Genomic DNA, 16,319 nt, shown 5'->3' on the forward strand with positions numbered 1-16,319 from the left:
CACACATAATGACGGTCATCCCAAAGGGCAGCCGGTCAAACACCATGAGACTGGAGTTGAACACCCTGTGTTCACCTGTCCCGTGTCTCCCTGGTTGACCTGTGATGAGGCAGCTTTGAAGAGCTTTGCTAAATGTTTTCTTGACCTGTCTCATGAGGACAGGGCATATGCTGAGAATATTACGAAGCTGCGGAACCCATAAAGTGGCCGCACCATCCTTCAAAGTGTTTGAAGGAACCAAACCGTGACAGCAGAGAGAGAGAGAGGGCTGTGTGCACTGGAGTGTGTGTTGTCCTTAAGAATCAGTTGCTACTAATGGGGCGCCTGGGTGGCTCAGTGGGTTAAAGCCTCTGCCTTCGGCTCAGGTCATGATCCCAGGGTCATGGGATCGAGCCCCGCATCGGGCTCTCTGCTCAGCGGGTAGCCTGCTTCCTCATCTCTCTCTGCCTGCTTCTCTGCCTACTTGTGATCTCTGTCTGTCAAATAAATAAATAAAATCTTTAAAAAAAAAAAAAAAAAAAAAAAAAAAAGAATCAGTTGCTACCTAAGCTGCCCAAGCTGGGCCCTGACAAAAACAACCCCCATCTGTGTGACTTCACAGGGATTCATTATGTGGACAAGCAGGTGAAATCTATCAAAGAACTGGGTGAGCCCCATAACTTATGTGTGCGTGATGGGAGCTCCCTGACTCGGGCACGATAGAGGAGCTGTGGCAACACAGCCTAGCAGGCAGCGATGAGGGACCTAAGCCTCAGGCTGACTCCCCAGAGGAGCACGAACGACTCCCTGGGTCCCCAAAACAGTGTACAGCTGTTGGGGTGACTTCTGCCTCTTCTGTAAGTGGCACCAAAACATTCACTTAAATTTTTTCATTTGTATCATTCCTTCAAGTACAGTAATTTGGTAACACACACACACCCCCACCCCGCAACAAGATGGAACTCAACAAAACTGTGAGGGCTACCTGCCATCAAAGAAGAAGAACTTCCCTCGGCCGTTCTTTTCTCCGTGAACAAAGTTCCCCTCAAATCTGTCTGTGGAGGAGTAGGTCACCGTGCAGAACCCGTGTGGTAATCCATCATCATCCAGGTGCCCTGGAGAAAGGGAAGCACACAGCAAAGCTTAACATCTTCAGTGCGCTCCCACCGCCGTGTCTGCACTCAGATCCTGCCAGCTCGTTCCCTGAGCAGCCAGAGGGCCCCCTGCCTGCCTCCTCGGGGGAGAGCACCTACCAAGCGTCTGTGCCTGCATCAGCAATATCAACTGATCTGTTATGTACACGTTGTGAACAGGTGGGGGCTACAGCTAGATTTCAGACTAGGAAGCACAAACGAGCTGGCATTTTACTGGGGACTACAGGTTATTCCCAATAATAACATCTGCATGTTGCAATTTACCAAGTACTTCCCTACATGGCCCTGCTCATATTTGGAATCAATGCCCCCAAACTCTCTTGCTTAACTGAAATGAGATTGAGATAGCCCCATTTTATCGTCTGTTATAAGGTACTTTGTCTTTGCAATAAGATATCTAGTTGTAGAACTCAGTATACGATATAATTTTACAGATCATTATGTAGGAAGATGTGGAGGACTGCTAGCCGGTGTCTTTCGAAAACCTTACTGCTTGCTCTGTCATACTCACACAACAAGGGACACAGCCATGTCTCTGAAACTGCCCTAATATTTATACACCTAACATTGTACTAACACATGAACTCAGAGTCCTTCTAAGCCTGAACTTCAGCTTAAACTTGAACTTACTGCTTTCCTTTACAATGTCTCTCGGCTTTGAATGTCTAGTAATAACCTTGTCATTTACCCTCTCCCGCTACGCTCAGAGGGTTTGTGCTTTAAATGCAGCTGCACGTATCCATGTGGTCATTTCAATAATGGTTTTGAACATCAACAGCTCTTATTATACTGTGATCTTGAAATTGCTGGTTCTTCCTGGGTCACAGACTCGTATATTCCAATGTTTATGTTTACAGTCAATGTTTAGGTTTTTATTATTATGGGCATATTTCACAAAACCCAGAAGTCACCTCATTGGTATCTCCCCAATTACTCTGGGGAGCTAATTTTATGGAGGTGGGTGAAAATGAAGGCAGTAATTAATCTCCTGGCTTTTTCCTGGGTTAATGACCTGGGTCATGAATGAAACAGGTATGAAAGCATTAAACATGGTGTGCAATGCAGGGACATTAAACACTTAAATGAGGCTTCTAGATGGCTCATAGACATAAAGGAAAACACACACTATACCACCACAGTGAATGGTTTAGTCTCCTAAAACGGTTTCTTCCAACATGATTAAAAAAAAAAAAAATCACCCCTTAGAAGAGAGGTTAAGTAAGCATTATCATGAACAACAAAAAAGCTCTCTATTTGTGTTATTGATTATAAACATAAAATAACAATGAACAAATACACTGTTTTATTGCTACACTTGACTCTGTATAGAATGAATTATCTAGAATATTACAATAAAACGTGACTACTTAAATCACAATTGATATGGTTCCTTTCCTCTCAGCACAAATTTTTTTCTACAAAAGGCCAGGAAATTAATAATTAGAAAGCAACCAGGCCATAATTGCTTTCTTCTCACTCAAATATTAACTATATACGGCATGTTCAATGATACTCAAGTCATATGAAATAATTTGGACAATTATTTTCTAAATATGTACTGGTGACATTTCTCTCATTAAAATAAATTAAATATACTTTTTTTCTTTTCATTAAAAAACACACTCCATGGATAGCTGAAAGTTTGCTTCTGTGAAATGCTGGGATTAACATTTCTACTGATTTAGCATTCTACTTATGATTTAGATATATCCAAATAATCATTTTAGCCTTATACTGAAGTCGTCACTAATTAGTTGAAAGTGTTTTCCCCACAGAAAAAAGTTCATATATTTTAGACTTTAAAATGTTAATGTTTGATGAAAATTTTTATGAACTTTAGATGAAGAGATCTCTTATAATAAACATGAACACTAAGGAGAAAAAAACCAGTGTAAAAATTTCATTTCCACCTTCCCTCATTCATGACAGTCCTGTCCTATTTCTGAATAAAACACCGCAGGTGCATCCCCAGCGGTGGAAAATTAGAGAAAATTTAAAGTGTCATGTGGACACTTCACATGGAACATGCTAAAAGCACCTGAGGGGCAGTACTGATCCCAATGGAGATGAAAGCAAAAACATTCAGTCCTATCCCATGAAGGATGCTTATGTCAGTGTCTTTCAACAGGCCTGTGAAAAGTCATCCCAACACCTTCTTAGCCCCTAGCTAAGATAGGGACAAAAAACGAGCCATTTCTTGGGTAACACAGTGTGTTTGGGAAGATGCGGATGCATGATATTTCCCCTCTCCCTCTATCAGTGCACAGCAGGCCCCTCTTGTTGGCTTGTTTTGTTTTCCTCTCATCTTTCCAAAAGGAGGACGATGTTATCAATGAACAGGATCAATTAAAAAGAGCTAGAAATTAAGTCCTGTGATCATTCGAGAATTCCACCCTGAATATTTTATAGCCTGGAGTGGTTTTCCTAGCAGTAGAACCTGGTATCTGAAACAACCCCAACAGTTAACAGCAACAAAGAGACGTTCGGAAGAAAGTAACGTAGGGAAGAGAAGAGATTTGGTTGTTCGGCCCTCCCACCTCTGTTCAACCTTAGAGCTTCTGTAGACGATCTGGTATAGCTCTTGTTCAAACACCACATGGATAACAGCATCATGGAATAGCTGTCTGGTCAGTATTAGTCAATACTGCTGCTTTACAGAGAAGAAAAAAGTCTGCATTGCCAATTAGGCATCTGGCAATGGAGGGCATCCTTTCCTGTTATCTTAAGTACACCTCACCACAAGCCCGCACATTCCAAGATTATCCCTTCATCTGAGGAAGCCCACGCCTTGCACCTGAGAAACATATTAATCACTCTGAACGGTGCTAATGAATACTGAAAGCCCCTTCCCCAATTCCTTCCATCTTTTTCTCTCCAGATAAGAGCAAACTAGCAGCATACCCTTTCTTTCCTACTGCTGGTGGAAGAAGGTATCCCTAAAGAGGTAGGTATTCTTGGGACCCAGGAAGAGAAGTGGAAGAAGCCTCTGGAATTACGATTATTTCTCAAAAAAGCACCAGGATCTCCAACAGCATGTCCTGCTTGCAAATTCCTACCACTTCCAAGCATTACCTAACTCAAAGAGAAACACCAGTCCTCCTTGCTCTGACTGAGGTCAATTTGTAAAAATGCTCCAAGTCAGCCAACAGCCTTCTGGGCCAGTTCCCGATAAACAGAGGCTGAACACCAGACTCAAACAACAGGAAAATTCACTGGAATGACTATTCTGCGTTGATAATACCATCCCAGCCCACATGCTGTACATCCGACCACAGCAGTGATTTTAAACATGTATAGAGGTTAGAGAAGGAAAAAATGTAACAGTCTCATACTTTTACTTTTTCACTTTGTCCTGAAGATCATTATCTACTGAACAGTTAGGAAGTTAAAAATTCCCCCTACAGTAACCTCTGAGCTTTTTTCTTAATCTGATGAGAGCCAGGCCTGTCTTCTGGGCAGTGATGGTCCATCTCCGCAAAGGAAATTCCCTCTGGGTCAGACACACCGCTGTTGACTGCCTCAGGCTTACCCACAGGAGATCTGAGAGTAGGGCTTGTGTGTGTGTGTGTGTGTGTGTGTGTGTGCGCGGTGTGAGCGTGTGCGCATGTGCACACGCCTGAGTCTCGTGTGTTTCCTTTAGAACAAGATTTTGTTTGTGGTTTTGTAGAACAGAGCTGCTTAAAAAAGTAATAATAATAAAAGGCAAACTGATTCTGTTTAGTGCAAAGAACAGGCCCCTCACGCTGATGCATTTACACTGGGTGTTAAAAGCATACTTTGGTTTTTGAGAGTAATTCTTCATGAGAGCTCAATTATTAGTTGTGAGGGTCATAATTTTAGTGCGTGGCCCACGGGGAAGGGGTGCTACTGGTGCACTTGGCATGCATTTTCTCCAAGTACAGAGCACGAGCCTGTTAGAGACAGGCTGTTAGAGACAGGCTGCCTTGTTAGAGACAGGCTGAGAAGCTGCGGGCAGTGGAATACTGGCTTGCTTGTTTTCATCCTGGCTCCTTACTTTCAGACATTCTGATACTTCCTTTTTTTTGAGTATTTTTCCTCAGCATCTCCTATATTGCTCCAAGTCTTTCCATTTTTTTTTCCCCCCTGCTTACCCACATATCTGGATTATTTCAAAGAATCTTCTAGGTGATCCCTTACCCTGCTCACCATTGCTGGTTCACCTTTCCAGAGCAGAACTCTGCTCCTGTCATTCCCAGCTCTAAGAAGCCCCCATGGCCTCCCTTGGCTTTCAGCACACAATCCCCATTTTCAGCCTCTGATACACAGCCTCTTCCCCTTATTGTCCACTTTTCTCCCAGGCTCTCTGTTCTGGCAGAACCAAATGTTTAGTCTCTGAATGTGCCTCCATAATGACAAGGTACCAACCTCTGTGTTCGCTCACTGAGGCCCCTTTCAACTAGAATCAACTCCATACCACCTCTTCTGGGAAATCTTTCTCCATCTCCCTCCCCAAGCTGGAAGTAATTTTTACTTCCTCTCAACCACCATAATTTATCTGTTTGGATAGGATAGATGTATTTAAAATTCCATTAGAGACCACAATGTATTCATCTTTGTTATCTACGGGTAGACAAAGAAATAAATCTAGTAATAAACACTACTTCCTACTGAACTAATGAGCCTGGAAGAGTTTTTAAAAAGCCACAGCAGGATCTCAGGTGGCCTTCTTGGGCCCTCTGAGGCCTGGGCTTGCTGCCTACCCAGCGGCAGTAAACAGCTACTCCCTCCACTGGCCACCTCCCCTTGGGATTCATCCACTCAGAGCCTAGAACTTCACCCAGGCTACCGTTCCACCCTGACAGAACCAACATTTCAACTCTACTCCTGCAAAGACCAATTTCTTCCCCAGGATAAATTGCTAAGGAAGAAGAAAAAGAGGAATAACGATGTCCGTTGGAGAGGCTGTCAGCTAAATTCTCTTCCCCCAAATACATTTTTCTGAAAGTAACTGAACTCTGTCAGAACCAAGCTCTCCAGTGATAAAAACTGATACTGACATAGTACTTAACTATTGCTTCCAAACCTAGTTACTGAGTATTGCATATATTTGACTGGCTCACTAAAAACTTAAAAAAAAAGAAAAAAAAAGGAAAAATGTGGGGAGACAGTCTGATATGGTGGAGTGAGATTCTGGAGGTCTAAGCCTATCTCCTACCTCACTGATTATCTCTGGATTAGTTCTGAACTCTTCTGTACCTCAGTTCCCTCCCCTGTAAAATTAGGATACTATTAGTGCCCACTTCATAAGACTGAGTGGATAACATGTGTGTGAAACATTTAGCACAAAGTCTGCTAAACAATTATATTTATAAACAAAACAATTATAGCAATGATCATAATAGGGAAGACAAAGGAACTGTGGAGACAAAGGCTCTGTTTATGCAGCCTTTTACCAGTCTCCCAAGGACATGTTAGATGGTAAGCAAAGACTGTTACCAATGGCACTAGAAAGGCCAACACTGGCTGGAGAAAAGCCCACTGGTACAGTTCACTTCATGTATACACACACACCCGCTAGGCAGAGTTTGAGCCTTAAATGCTTCTAAGGACTCTAAAAGATTCTGTCCTACTCTCATTGTTTACTGTCAGGTACAACGAGTGACCATGTGTCCTGGATTGCTCCCAAACATTCAAGGCTTGAACTAGTTATGCCAGCGTGAGTATTACTAGTGACCCCCTCGCCCTCAAGCATATTCTTGATTTAGGACAGTAATGCATACAGTTGGTCCTACGTAACAGATTCTTCCTTGTTTAAATAAAGGACTAACCAACAGACACATTTCTAGATCTGCTTGTTCACCTTCTGCAAGGAACCCAGGGACCATGAACAACTGGACCTTATGTTTCTAAACAGTTTCAAAAAGGAATGTGGTTTTTAACCTTGGGAGCACTGCCTGTGATCAAAGGTTTGCATTAAATTTTTACAAATAAAAGTAAGCTTTGAAGAATAAGAACAAGCCCTAACAATTTGAAGAGAGCACATTTTTTGTTTATCTTTCAGAACATGAAGGCACAAGAAGTCAGTAATTTAAATTAAATGAAGGGTTCCAATGGACCCTCTCAATCACCGTCTCTGGGGCCAGAAGCCCCCAACGTCGAATTTGATTATTAGATAAATAGTTCTGTGAATTCACAACATTGTGAAATTAAAACCACAACAACTAACACTCTTTGAAGCTGGTTAGAGAAATAAGAAGTTTTAACAGTTACATTAGGATGGATATCTTCCAGAGAATTCAGAATTATTATTATACTTAATCTCACCGTAAGACCTCGAGATCACTGCAAAAGGAATCAATTATGTTTTATGAAAACATAAAAATTGATTTCTTCTCCCAGTGTAGCAATAACTATATATCCTTATGCATTTGTACATTGTTGCTACTTTCTTTTTCATTACCTTTTGTGACAACTTGTTTATACAAATTAGATAGAAACCAGATTCAACCAAAATCTTAACGTTATTTACTTGGACGCTTGGTTTAAAATATTCTGGAATAATATCGCACAACATTGCAAAACATCACGACGTGCTGTCTGGGGTGGAATCAAAAAAGTAAACATGCTAAAGAGTATTTTCCAGTACTCACTGTTACAAAATCATAACATCTCCTGATACAAACAACTAGATTGTATAACGTCCCCACCTCGCTTTTTAGAACTAGCAAAAAAAAAAAAAAAAAAAAAAAAAAAAAAAAAAAAAAAAAAAAAAAAAAAAGAGGTGGAGAAACTCAGCAAAACAAAGTGGCGAGAAAAGTCGGGGGAGGGGCGCTAGAAGAGAAGGGGCGGAGAAACACGACACCGAGGCGGTGATATCACCCACAGCCAACGGCATAGAATTCAGAAAGTTAAGTGTCACCCAGCAATTTCGGTCAGCGCTTGCGGCGCGCCTGCACAGCGTGGCGGCGGCGGCACCCGAGCTCGGAAGCAGGAAGGGGGAGGGGCGGTTTGCCTGAGTTCGCTCGGGGGCAGCGGAGGGGAGGGCCTCCCGGTCGGCGTGCGTTCAAGCCCCGGGTCCGGAGCGTGGTGGTTGCCCTGCAATGATTTCATCTTTTCGGAAGAGCAGCCGCCCCGGCCGCGGCTGCCACGTGCCTGGGTCGGCCCCGTGCGCTGCGCCGGGGGACGAACCCGGACGCGGCCGCGGTCACCGCAGGTCGCAGCGGCGAGCGGAAGGAAAGGGCTGGCAGCCGGAGAGGGGCTCGCGTTGCCAAAGCCGGGCGGAAGGGAGCGCTCCGCGAGGCTGCGGGTCTCAGGGGGCTATCCTCCAGCGTACCCCCACCTTCCATCCCCGAAAGCGGGGAGGCCAGAGTGCGGGGCAGCTTCGTAACTCCGAGGGCGGATGCGGGCGCTGGCCGGGAAGGCTGGAGCGGCCGTACCCTGCCGGGGGCCCCGGCCCGGCGGAACCCCGTTCCCGGCCTGCGCTCCGCCGTGCAGTGCGCGCTCCCGGCGGCGTGGCCGTGGCCGCCCGGCCCGTGCCCGAGCTGGGCAGCGGGCCACCCGCGTAGGGGACAGTGGGGGCCGCGGGCCCCGGCGCCGCGCCGGTCGCAGCCCGCCACTCCTTCCGCGTTCCAAGCCCTCGGCGCCTCCTCCCCCAGCCCCAGAGAAACGCTGTACCTTCCACCGCTTCCTCCACCATCTCGTCGTCGCTATCCATGGCGGCTGGGGACCGTGCCCAGCTCGGGGCCGCGCGGCTGCCTCCCGTCCGTCCGGGTGCTCCCGGCGGCTGAGCGAGCGCTGGGGCTGAACCCTGCGAGTTTGGAGGAGGAGGAGGAAGAGGAGGGGCAGTCGGGGCTGGTTCGCACTGCCTCCCCCTACAGCCCTTTCAATTCCTTGGTCTGAAGCTGCTGCGGCAGCAGCCGTTACACCCCCTCCCTTCGCCCGCTGGCCCCTCGCCTCGGAGGCTCCGGGGTGCCGCCGTGACCGCCACCGCCGCTGCAACTTTCTCCTGTAATACCCCCTCTTTGTTATCGAGCAGATGATCCGCTGACATCACCCAGCGCCGGTGCGCTCCCTCCCTCGCTGATTGACAGTTCCCTGTCCCTTCCCAGAAGTAAGGCTCCTTAAAACGAAAGGCGCTCCGGGTCCGCGCTGACTCTGCGCCGCAGCCGGCCAGCCCCCTGGCCCAGCGGGGTTTGTCTTTAGCTTCTGCTCGGCTTGGTGCGCTCCGAGCGCGGCACGCGGTCGGGTGCACCGGGCTTCTCGCGGGTACTTGGGACTGCTGGGGCACCGCCCTCGGGGGGCTTATAACTCCCGACCTCCAGCTGTGCGGGGGCAACTTGGAAGTCCGCGGTGCAGAGCCCTCCAGCCCCGCCTCGGGACAGCCTCCGAAGAGCAGGGGAAGCCAAGGCAGCGTTTCTGACGCTCCAGCACCGCAACTTCCTCTCGCCCTCGCCCCCACTTCACCCCGTTTGCCACCCGGAGCTGCACGAGTGCGGCACGCAGGGGAGCGCAGGTGTCCCTGCGTCGCAGCATCACATCCGTGAGCAGGTTTCCTGGACTCCAGGGGGTGACATCCAGCCCCGATTCCGCCGAACTGGGGCTCCCACCCCAGCGCACCGAGTCCCCACCCTTCTCGGGACTGTCGGGCGGCTCGGGTGATTCAGAAATTCAGCAAATCCACATGGCAGCGGGCTCGCTATCAGGCAGGAAACACGCAGCGCGGAAGGCCCGGCAGGTTCCCCCTTGCGGTTGCGGTAATGGAAAAGGAGCCGCCGAGCGGAGCTAACGAGGAAGGACCCTCCGTCTGGCGCGCCTCCTTCTCGCGCCTTCCGCCCTGTACGTGTGATGCCCCCGTTGTCTCCTTGTTCCTCCGAGGGCCAACCACTGCATAGATTCGGGCTCTTCAAGTGGAGAAAGTCACGGGGCACCCAGTTCCCGGCCCAGCCACTTAGACTAGTTATGGCATTGCCTCTTACAGGTGGCGGTAAAGGGCGGCTGTAAATAGCTGGTTGAGCGGATGCAAATGTACATAATGTCCCGTGGAATTACAGGGTGCTGCTCTGGGCATCTGCCAGGAACAGCCACGGGAGGAGGGGACAGGAGCGAGCCGAGAAAAGTTGCTCCATTTTGTTTCCTGAACAACAAATGAGACTTTCAGGATTTCAGCGTACTTCCAGCACCCGGGCGACCACGCCTTATTTTTGGCTTTGTGCTTAAATGCTAGATATTTTTACCGAGTATTGTGAGTTTCTCCTTAAATTCATGTTCCCTTTGTGGAAAAAAGAACAATGCAAGGGGCAGTCGTACCAGACACTGCCAGGAATTTCAATCCCTTTTCACTGCTTTAGAAACAGAGGGAAGGGTCCTGGACCAGGAGTTAGGACACTTGGGTCCTTCCTGGTGCAGCTCACCTGCAGCGGGGCCCTGGGAGCCACCCCCCACCCCCTCCCACCCCCGCCTTGCCAGCCTGAATTCCTCCAGCAGGAGATAAGAGGTTTAGGCTACTCTGGTATAAGGCTGCTCAGATTTAGGCTAGACGACTCTGAGATCCCCAGCTTAGGGGAGAGCACTCAGAGGCCCCTTGGCTTAGGTTAGACCACTCTGAGTTCCTGTGAGGCTATGCTGGTCTAAGGATCCCTCCAGCTTAGTCTAGGCCACTCAGAGTTCTGCCAGCCTAGGCTTGACCACTCTGAGGGCGCCCCCACACCCCCAACCACCTCTGAGGCTTGACCACTGAGCCCCCCGCCACCCCCTGGCTGAGGCTAGACTCTGAGGTCCCCTGGCTTAGACTACACCCCTATGAAGTCTTCTGGCTCAAGCTGCACCTCCTTCAAGTCCTCCAGTGCAGATACCTGGGTTTTAAAGCCACACAGAGCTGTTCCTGCAGCGGAAGATGAAATAACCACTCTAGGTTACATGGTCATTTTCAAACACGAACCACAGAAAGAGGAGTTTATTTCTGATTTTTTTTTTTTTTTAAACAAAAGCCATCAGGTACTGAGCTTGGTCATTCACTAGTTTTGAGTTTTATTTGTTCTTAATTCCGCCTTTTAAATAGATCATGTCCTCCCTTATGTATTCTGTGAATGCACAAAAACACACCAGATCCTCATCTTCCTCTCCAGTTTACCAGGGGGCAAAAAAAGATGCTGAAGGCTAAAGGAAGCAAAAATAATTGATTCCTTCACCCAAAGGGAGCTCGAGCAGGTGAAAGGTAGGTTGGAAGAAATCACCCCTGACCACACACAGGTGGAGCCATAGACATGCAGGCAGATGTGGGGGGGGTGTGGGGAGAAATCATATCCCAAGTGTCTGGCCCCATCTTTAGGTTCAGAGGAGGATGTCCGACTGTCCCCGGATGCTGTGAGGTTCCCCACCCCCCCACCCTGTCAAGTGTTCACTTTCTACCCATACTTTGGAAGCACCTGGAGCCCTGCACCCGGCCCATGTCCCTGAAGCAGGCCTCCTCCAGACTGTAAGTGTGGGGGTGGGAAGCCCCCCAGGCCTCCCTGTCAGAATGAGAAGCAGGGAATGAAAATTCCCTGAGAACCTTCCGCAGATTTGCACACGAGGCAGCCAGCAGTGGCAGTGGGGACACAGCCAGAGGCCCCTTCCCCTCCCATTCATCCCTGCTGGCTCTGGGCCCAGAGTTTAGGCAAAACAGTTTTAATGGTTCCCTTCACATACATTTACGTTTTGACAAATCATTCCATGCATGTTTCTGATCATCTTCTCGAGACTGCTTCTTATCTGTAGTTCCAGAACCCAGCACAGCGCCTGGTACAGAGTGAAGGTGAAGCACTGTCCGTGATGATTTTGCAGAGATGAATACTTTGTTTTCTATCAACAGGGCCGAGCCTCACAGACTGGATCGTCTTCCTGTGCCTTGGCGAAGTGCTTTGTTTTAGTTCTAGTCCGAAGAGCGATTTTGAATTGTTCTACTTTCCCACATCTACTGGCCCCCAATCTGCTTCCATCGCATTCTTTCCCACAGTGTCCTTCATTGAGAGCTCATTTCATAAACCCTCTTTGCACTTGGCTCCCCGCCATTCTCCTCTGTCGTACTCTGTCCCCACCAATGTGGTCACGGGCTAGAAAATCAATCAAGCTCTTAATCACCATGTGCAGCGGCAGCAGCACGGCCCAGCTCCTAACTCAGCAGATCCAGGAGCACCGCAGCAAGTGAGCCCCACCAGGAGGAGGGGGCCCGCACAGGGCCGGGGTGGGATTGCCTCTACGCTTCCATGGAGACATGACTTTTCTAAGCTGCTCAGTCTTGCTTCCTTGGCATCCCGGAACATACCCTTCTCTTCACACTCAGCTTGGGAAATGTAAGTCCCTCTTCCTCTGCAGTGATCAGTCACAATACTGAGTTATCGTCTTCATTTTACTGCCCATGTCCTTCCCCCAGAGAAGGCTGGTGCTTGCTTATAAGACTCCTAGAACTCTTGCAATCAATATGTTTTTAGAGGCATCTTGTATTTTATGCATTTTCCTACATTTAGGGGTGAAAATTCTATCAATTCATCACTATGCAATAAATGATTTGTGAAAAACCTTGTGGAAAGGAAGCTCATGGGAGATTCACTAGTGCTGGTCAGTGTCCCCGAGCTAGTGACTCCAGGATAACTGATCCCTCATCCAGCCATGCTGGTAGGTCTGGAGGGTACCCCCCCCCACACCCCCCAACCATGGTCTTCTGAGCCTTCACAATCTTAGGAGGCAGGACTGTCTCAGGTGTCCTGGGGGAACTGTGGCTGATATCCTGGCTCTGTTTTGATGATTTGTTTATACCACCAACAGGGAGACAAGAGCAGGATGGGTGAGGGAACTCTTAAATAAACATCACGTCTTAATTTGGCACTGCTCACCCCTTAACTAGATTGTTTCCCACCGAGCTCGCCAATTTGATTGAATTTTCACCCCATTTGTTTTGTATCCTTCAAGAGCAAACCATGCGACAGGGCAATTAAGCTCTCTGAACCTTAGTTTTTCCATCTGTAAGTGGGCTCTAGAAATTCTTCTCCTAGGGAAAGTTAAATAGAGCGTGAAGAGCCCCAGGGACGTGCACAGAAAAGGGAAAGGGAAAGAAGCCAGGGCAACTCTAACAGACTGAATATTCAAGACTCAAGTCATCTCAACTTCACAGCGCTCAGATCTGGGGTGTGAGAGAGAGAGATCTTTATCTTAGTCTAGGAAGAGAGACTTGGGCCATTCAGGAGAGTCAAGGTGCTTGGATCCTGAATTACTGAGTCACTAATCAAGTGGCTGTGTTAGTGACAACTGCAGAAGCTGGAGGGAGGGGCAGGGAAGGGAGCCGCGAGGAGAAGGTGTGGGGGAGGAGTTGTGCATGAAAGGCAAGCATTTACAGCATGTGGTGCACAGCAAAGAGCAACAAGGAACATCAAGGGCACCGAATAAAGGTCCGGGGAACAAGGAAGAGATGGCGAAAATTCATCCTGCTGGAAATAGACATGACTGCAGTCATGAAGAGGACTCCCGAATTCAGGGTGACCTGATTTGATTATGGCAACAGGAAGAGCAGGAGAGGGCAGAATAACCCGACCTGAGGAAGTGAACTGAATAATAGAGAAGACATCATAGTTGCTATGGCATTAAAATACCTCGCATCACATTAAGCTTCTTTTTTTCTCTTTTGCTTGATTCTTGTTCTTGCAACATGTTAATGTCATTGCAGTATATCCAGTAAACTAAATTTAGATCTTCTGGGGCATGGGGGAAGGGAAGAGGCAGCCCAGCTCTCCCTATTTGGGTCCACTCTGGGCAAGTATTCTTCCTCTGCAGCGTGCCTGGTTCTTGTGGTCCTTGTGTGGTGGGATATGAAAATCCGTGTCGGGCTTGGGTCTGGTGAAGCTGCTGAGTGACAATTTGAAAAGAAAGGAAGAAAGAAAAGCGGAAAACAGTTTTCAAAGAGGCACCTGCTTTAGAAATTACTTTGGAAAAATCAATAGGATGCCAAAATTTGAAAAACACCACTACTGTCAAAACCAAATGCATTTTTCAAAGTATTATTTGCTTTTATTGCTTTATAAATTATTTTACCTGGTTATAATTCAGACTTTTAGGTCCTGCCATCATTCATATGCAAATGAGACCATGGGTGGGGGGTATGTTGTACATTCTATTGACATTACTGTATACTGAGTGAATAGAAGGCTATTTCCAGCTGACTTATTTGCCACAAATGAGCCCATATTCACTGAGGCCCTGATCTTGCCCTTCAAATGGATTCACATTAACCAGACCTCAGAGACTGATGTACATACCCAAATTATGACCAGCAGACTGGAATACCCACGTTGTCATGGCAAGCACAGTCTTCCTTTGTGGATAAATATACTCGAGAAGGCAAATTCCATCCAAATGTTTGCTTCGTTAGCCTAAAGTTAGAATAAATGAGATTAGTTGTGTGATCCCCAAGATAAATACTTCTGATACAATTCCTGAAATTATGAGACTGCCCACCCACCCCACTCACCCCTGCTTAGGTGGCCCTGCCAGGCTTTCCTGAGACTTCGGGCTTCTTTTCCACCTGCTCTAGTCTCTTCAAACTGGTTTCTCCACATAGCCTCCTGTACCGGCAACTAGGCAGATTTACGCTTTTAAAGTCATAATCACATTCTATTTCTACCTTCCCGATATCACAGTCAAGTTACTTTGATGGGGATTTGGGGTATCGCCAAATTCCTCAGTCACAAATTTAGTTACTGTCTCGGTTTAGTCCCTCTGAAGTCTAGTCAAACCCCTTCTGTGTGCCGATTTTGCCAGTCTCACTTTCTGAAGGCAATGTGGTCTTAGAGAAGGACCACATTTTTGCTCTGTGGGCCACCAACAGCAGCCCAACCTGCCTTAGGTTGCTGAGCACTCTGGGTAAAGAGATCAGGCTTATTAAGATACAGATATTCTGGTCTGTGATAGAGTCAGCCATGATTTCTTGAGCATCCAGCCAAAGGATATTTCTCCTCCTCTGTTGGGGAGGTTGAGAGGTTGATCTTTTGCTGTGATTACTTAGGCTGTGAAATGTCACCTTGAGGGTGCAGGTGCCATCCTCTAGAACAGAGATGCAGAACAAAGTGGGCTCCTCATTGTCCTCATTGTCCAAATGGGACTCCAACTTTGAACTCATTATCCAGAAATGAAAATATCCTATGGCTTCTTTAACTCAAGTCATGGACCAGGACAAGATGATGACATGTTTGGGATCCCTGGCATTGAAATGACACCTTTGACCCATAAGCAGCCCATACTCAGACCTTCATGCTAAACCATCCCTTTTCTGAATGTAATTTGCTGGATGCCAGTCTTTTTGAATGAAGAGTGTCCTTTCAGGTCATTTAAGGTCCCACTGCTCCTCCTTGCTGGGTCTGTTGCTCAATTCCCACGAAAAGAGGCTGTAGGCCAACCTTTTGGAATATCTTTAAAGAGCCCAGATCCAAAGCCCCTGTGCTCAAGATAGAGGAAGACGGACAAGGGTCATGTGGCAGGCCTCACTCTGTCTCCACAGAGAACAATCCTAGATGATCGGCCTGGGTGTGGGGGTTCATCTTCTATAAACCCTGAGCATCTCTGCCCAACCTGGTGTCTCGTCTGTGCCTCAAGCCTGGGCTGAGCATGGGCTCCCCATCAGAGCAGCAGCCTTGTTATTGTTCTGCTGGGAAGGTGGGGCCCCTCCTCCACAGAGCCTGGGCTGGCTCTCTCTTTCTCTCTCTCTCTGGACGTGCTTCCCCTGGGAGTCCCCCATTCAGTGTGGCCAAAGGTACTGAATTGAAGCAGGCTATGTTCATTCATTCTCAGTTGTATATATGATAAGAGAGAGGGGCAAGTCAGTTTTCTTTTCCCTTCTGCCAATCCTGTACAACATCTGGGTATTTTGCAATTAACTTTCCTATTTCAAAATGGTCCCCTCTGAAAATGCTTATTGAAAGTTTTTTGATTATACAGTGGACTTATTTATAGGATCATTTTCATCCAAGGGCCATTTCTCTTATTACCATTCTCTCCTAGTTTTTGGAGAGCTTTATCTTGAATAAAAAGTAATTTGGTATCTATGACCTCATTTTTATCTGACAGTAATCTCCAAGACCATGAGAGTTCAAAGACTTACCCAGGCTCCCACAACACAAACATGGCCAAATGGGGCTCAAACCAAGGTCCATGGGGCCTTCAACCACACCACACATGCCAGTGAAGAGAATGAGATTGTTG

General features: G+C 47.4%; 1 protein-coding gene across 1 annotated transcript in view; it reads right to left on the minus strand.

The window, feature by feature from the left end:
- SETD7 (SET domain containing 7, histone lysine methyltransferase) overlaps positions 1–9,110 on the minus strand; it is a 46,391-nt gene extending 37,281 nt beyond the window's left edge. Inside the window, exons 1-2 of the mRNA XM_059378534.1 lie at positions 8,769–9,110; positions 965–1,094 (exon numbers count right to left, since the gene is read on the minus strand). Coding sequence (XP_059234517.1) covers positions 965–1,094; positions 8,769–8,808 — 170 coding nt within the window. The 5' untranslated portion in view covers positions 8,809–9,110. The remainder of the gene's footprint in view (positions 1–964; positions 1,095–8,768) is intronic.
- Between the last annotated feature and the right edge of the window lie 7,209 nt (positions 9,111–16,319).

Source organism: Mustela nigripes, chromosome 1 (genome assembly GCF_022355385.1).
Source record: "Mustela nigripes isolate SB6536 chromosome 1, MUSNIG.SB6536, whole genome shotgun sequence".
NCBI lineage: Eukaryota > Metazoa > Chordata > Mammalia > Carnivora > Mustelidae > Mustela > Mustela nigripes.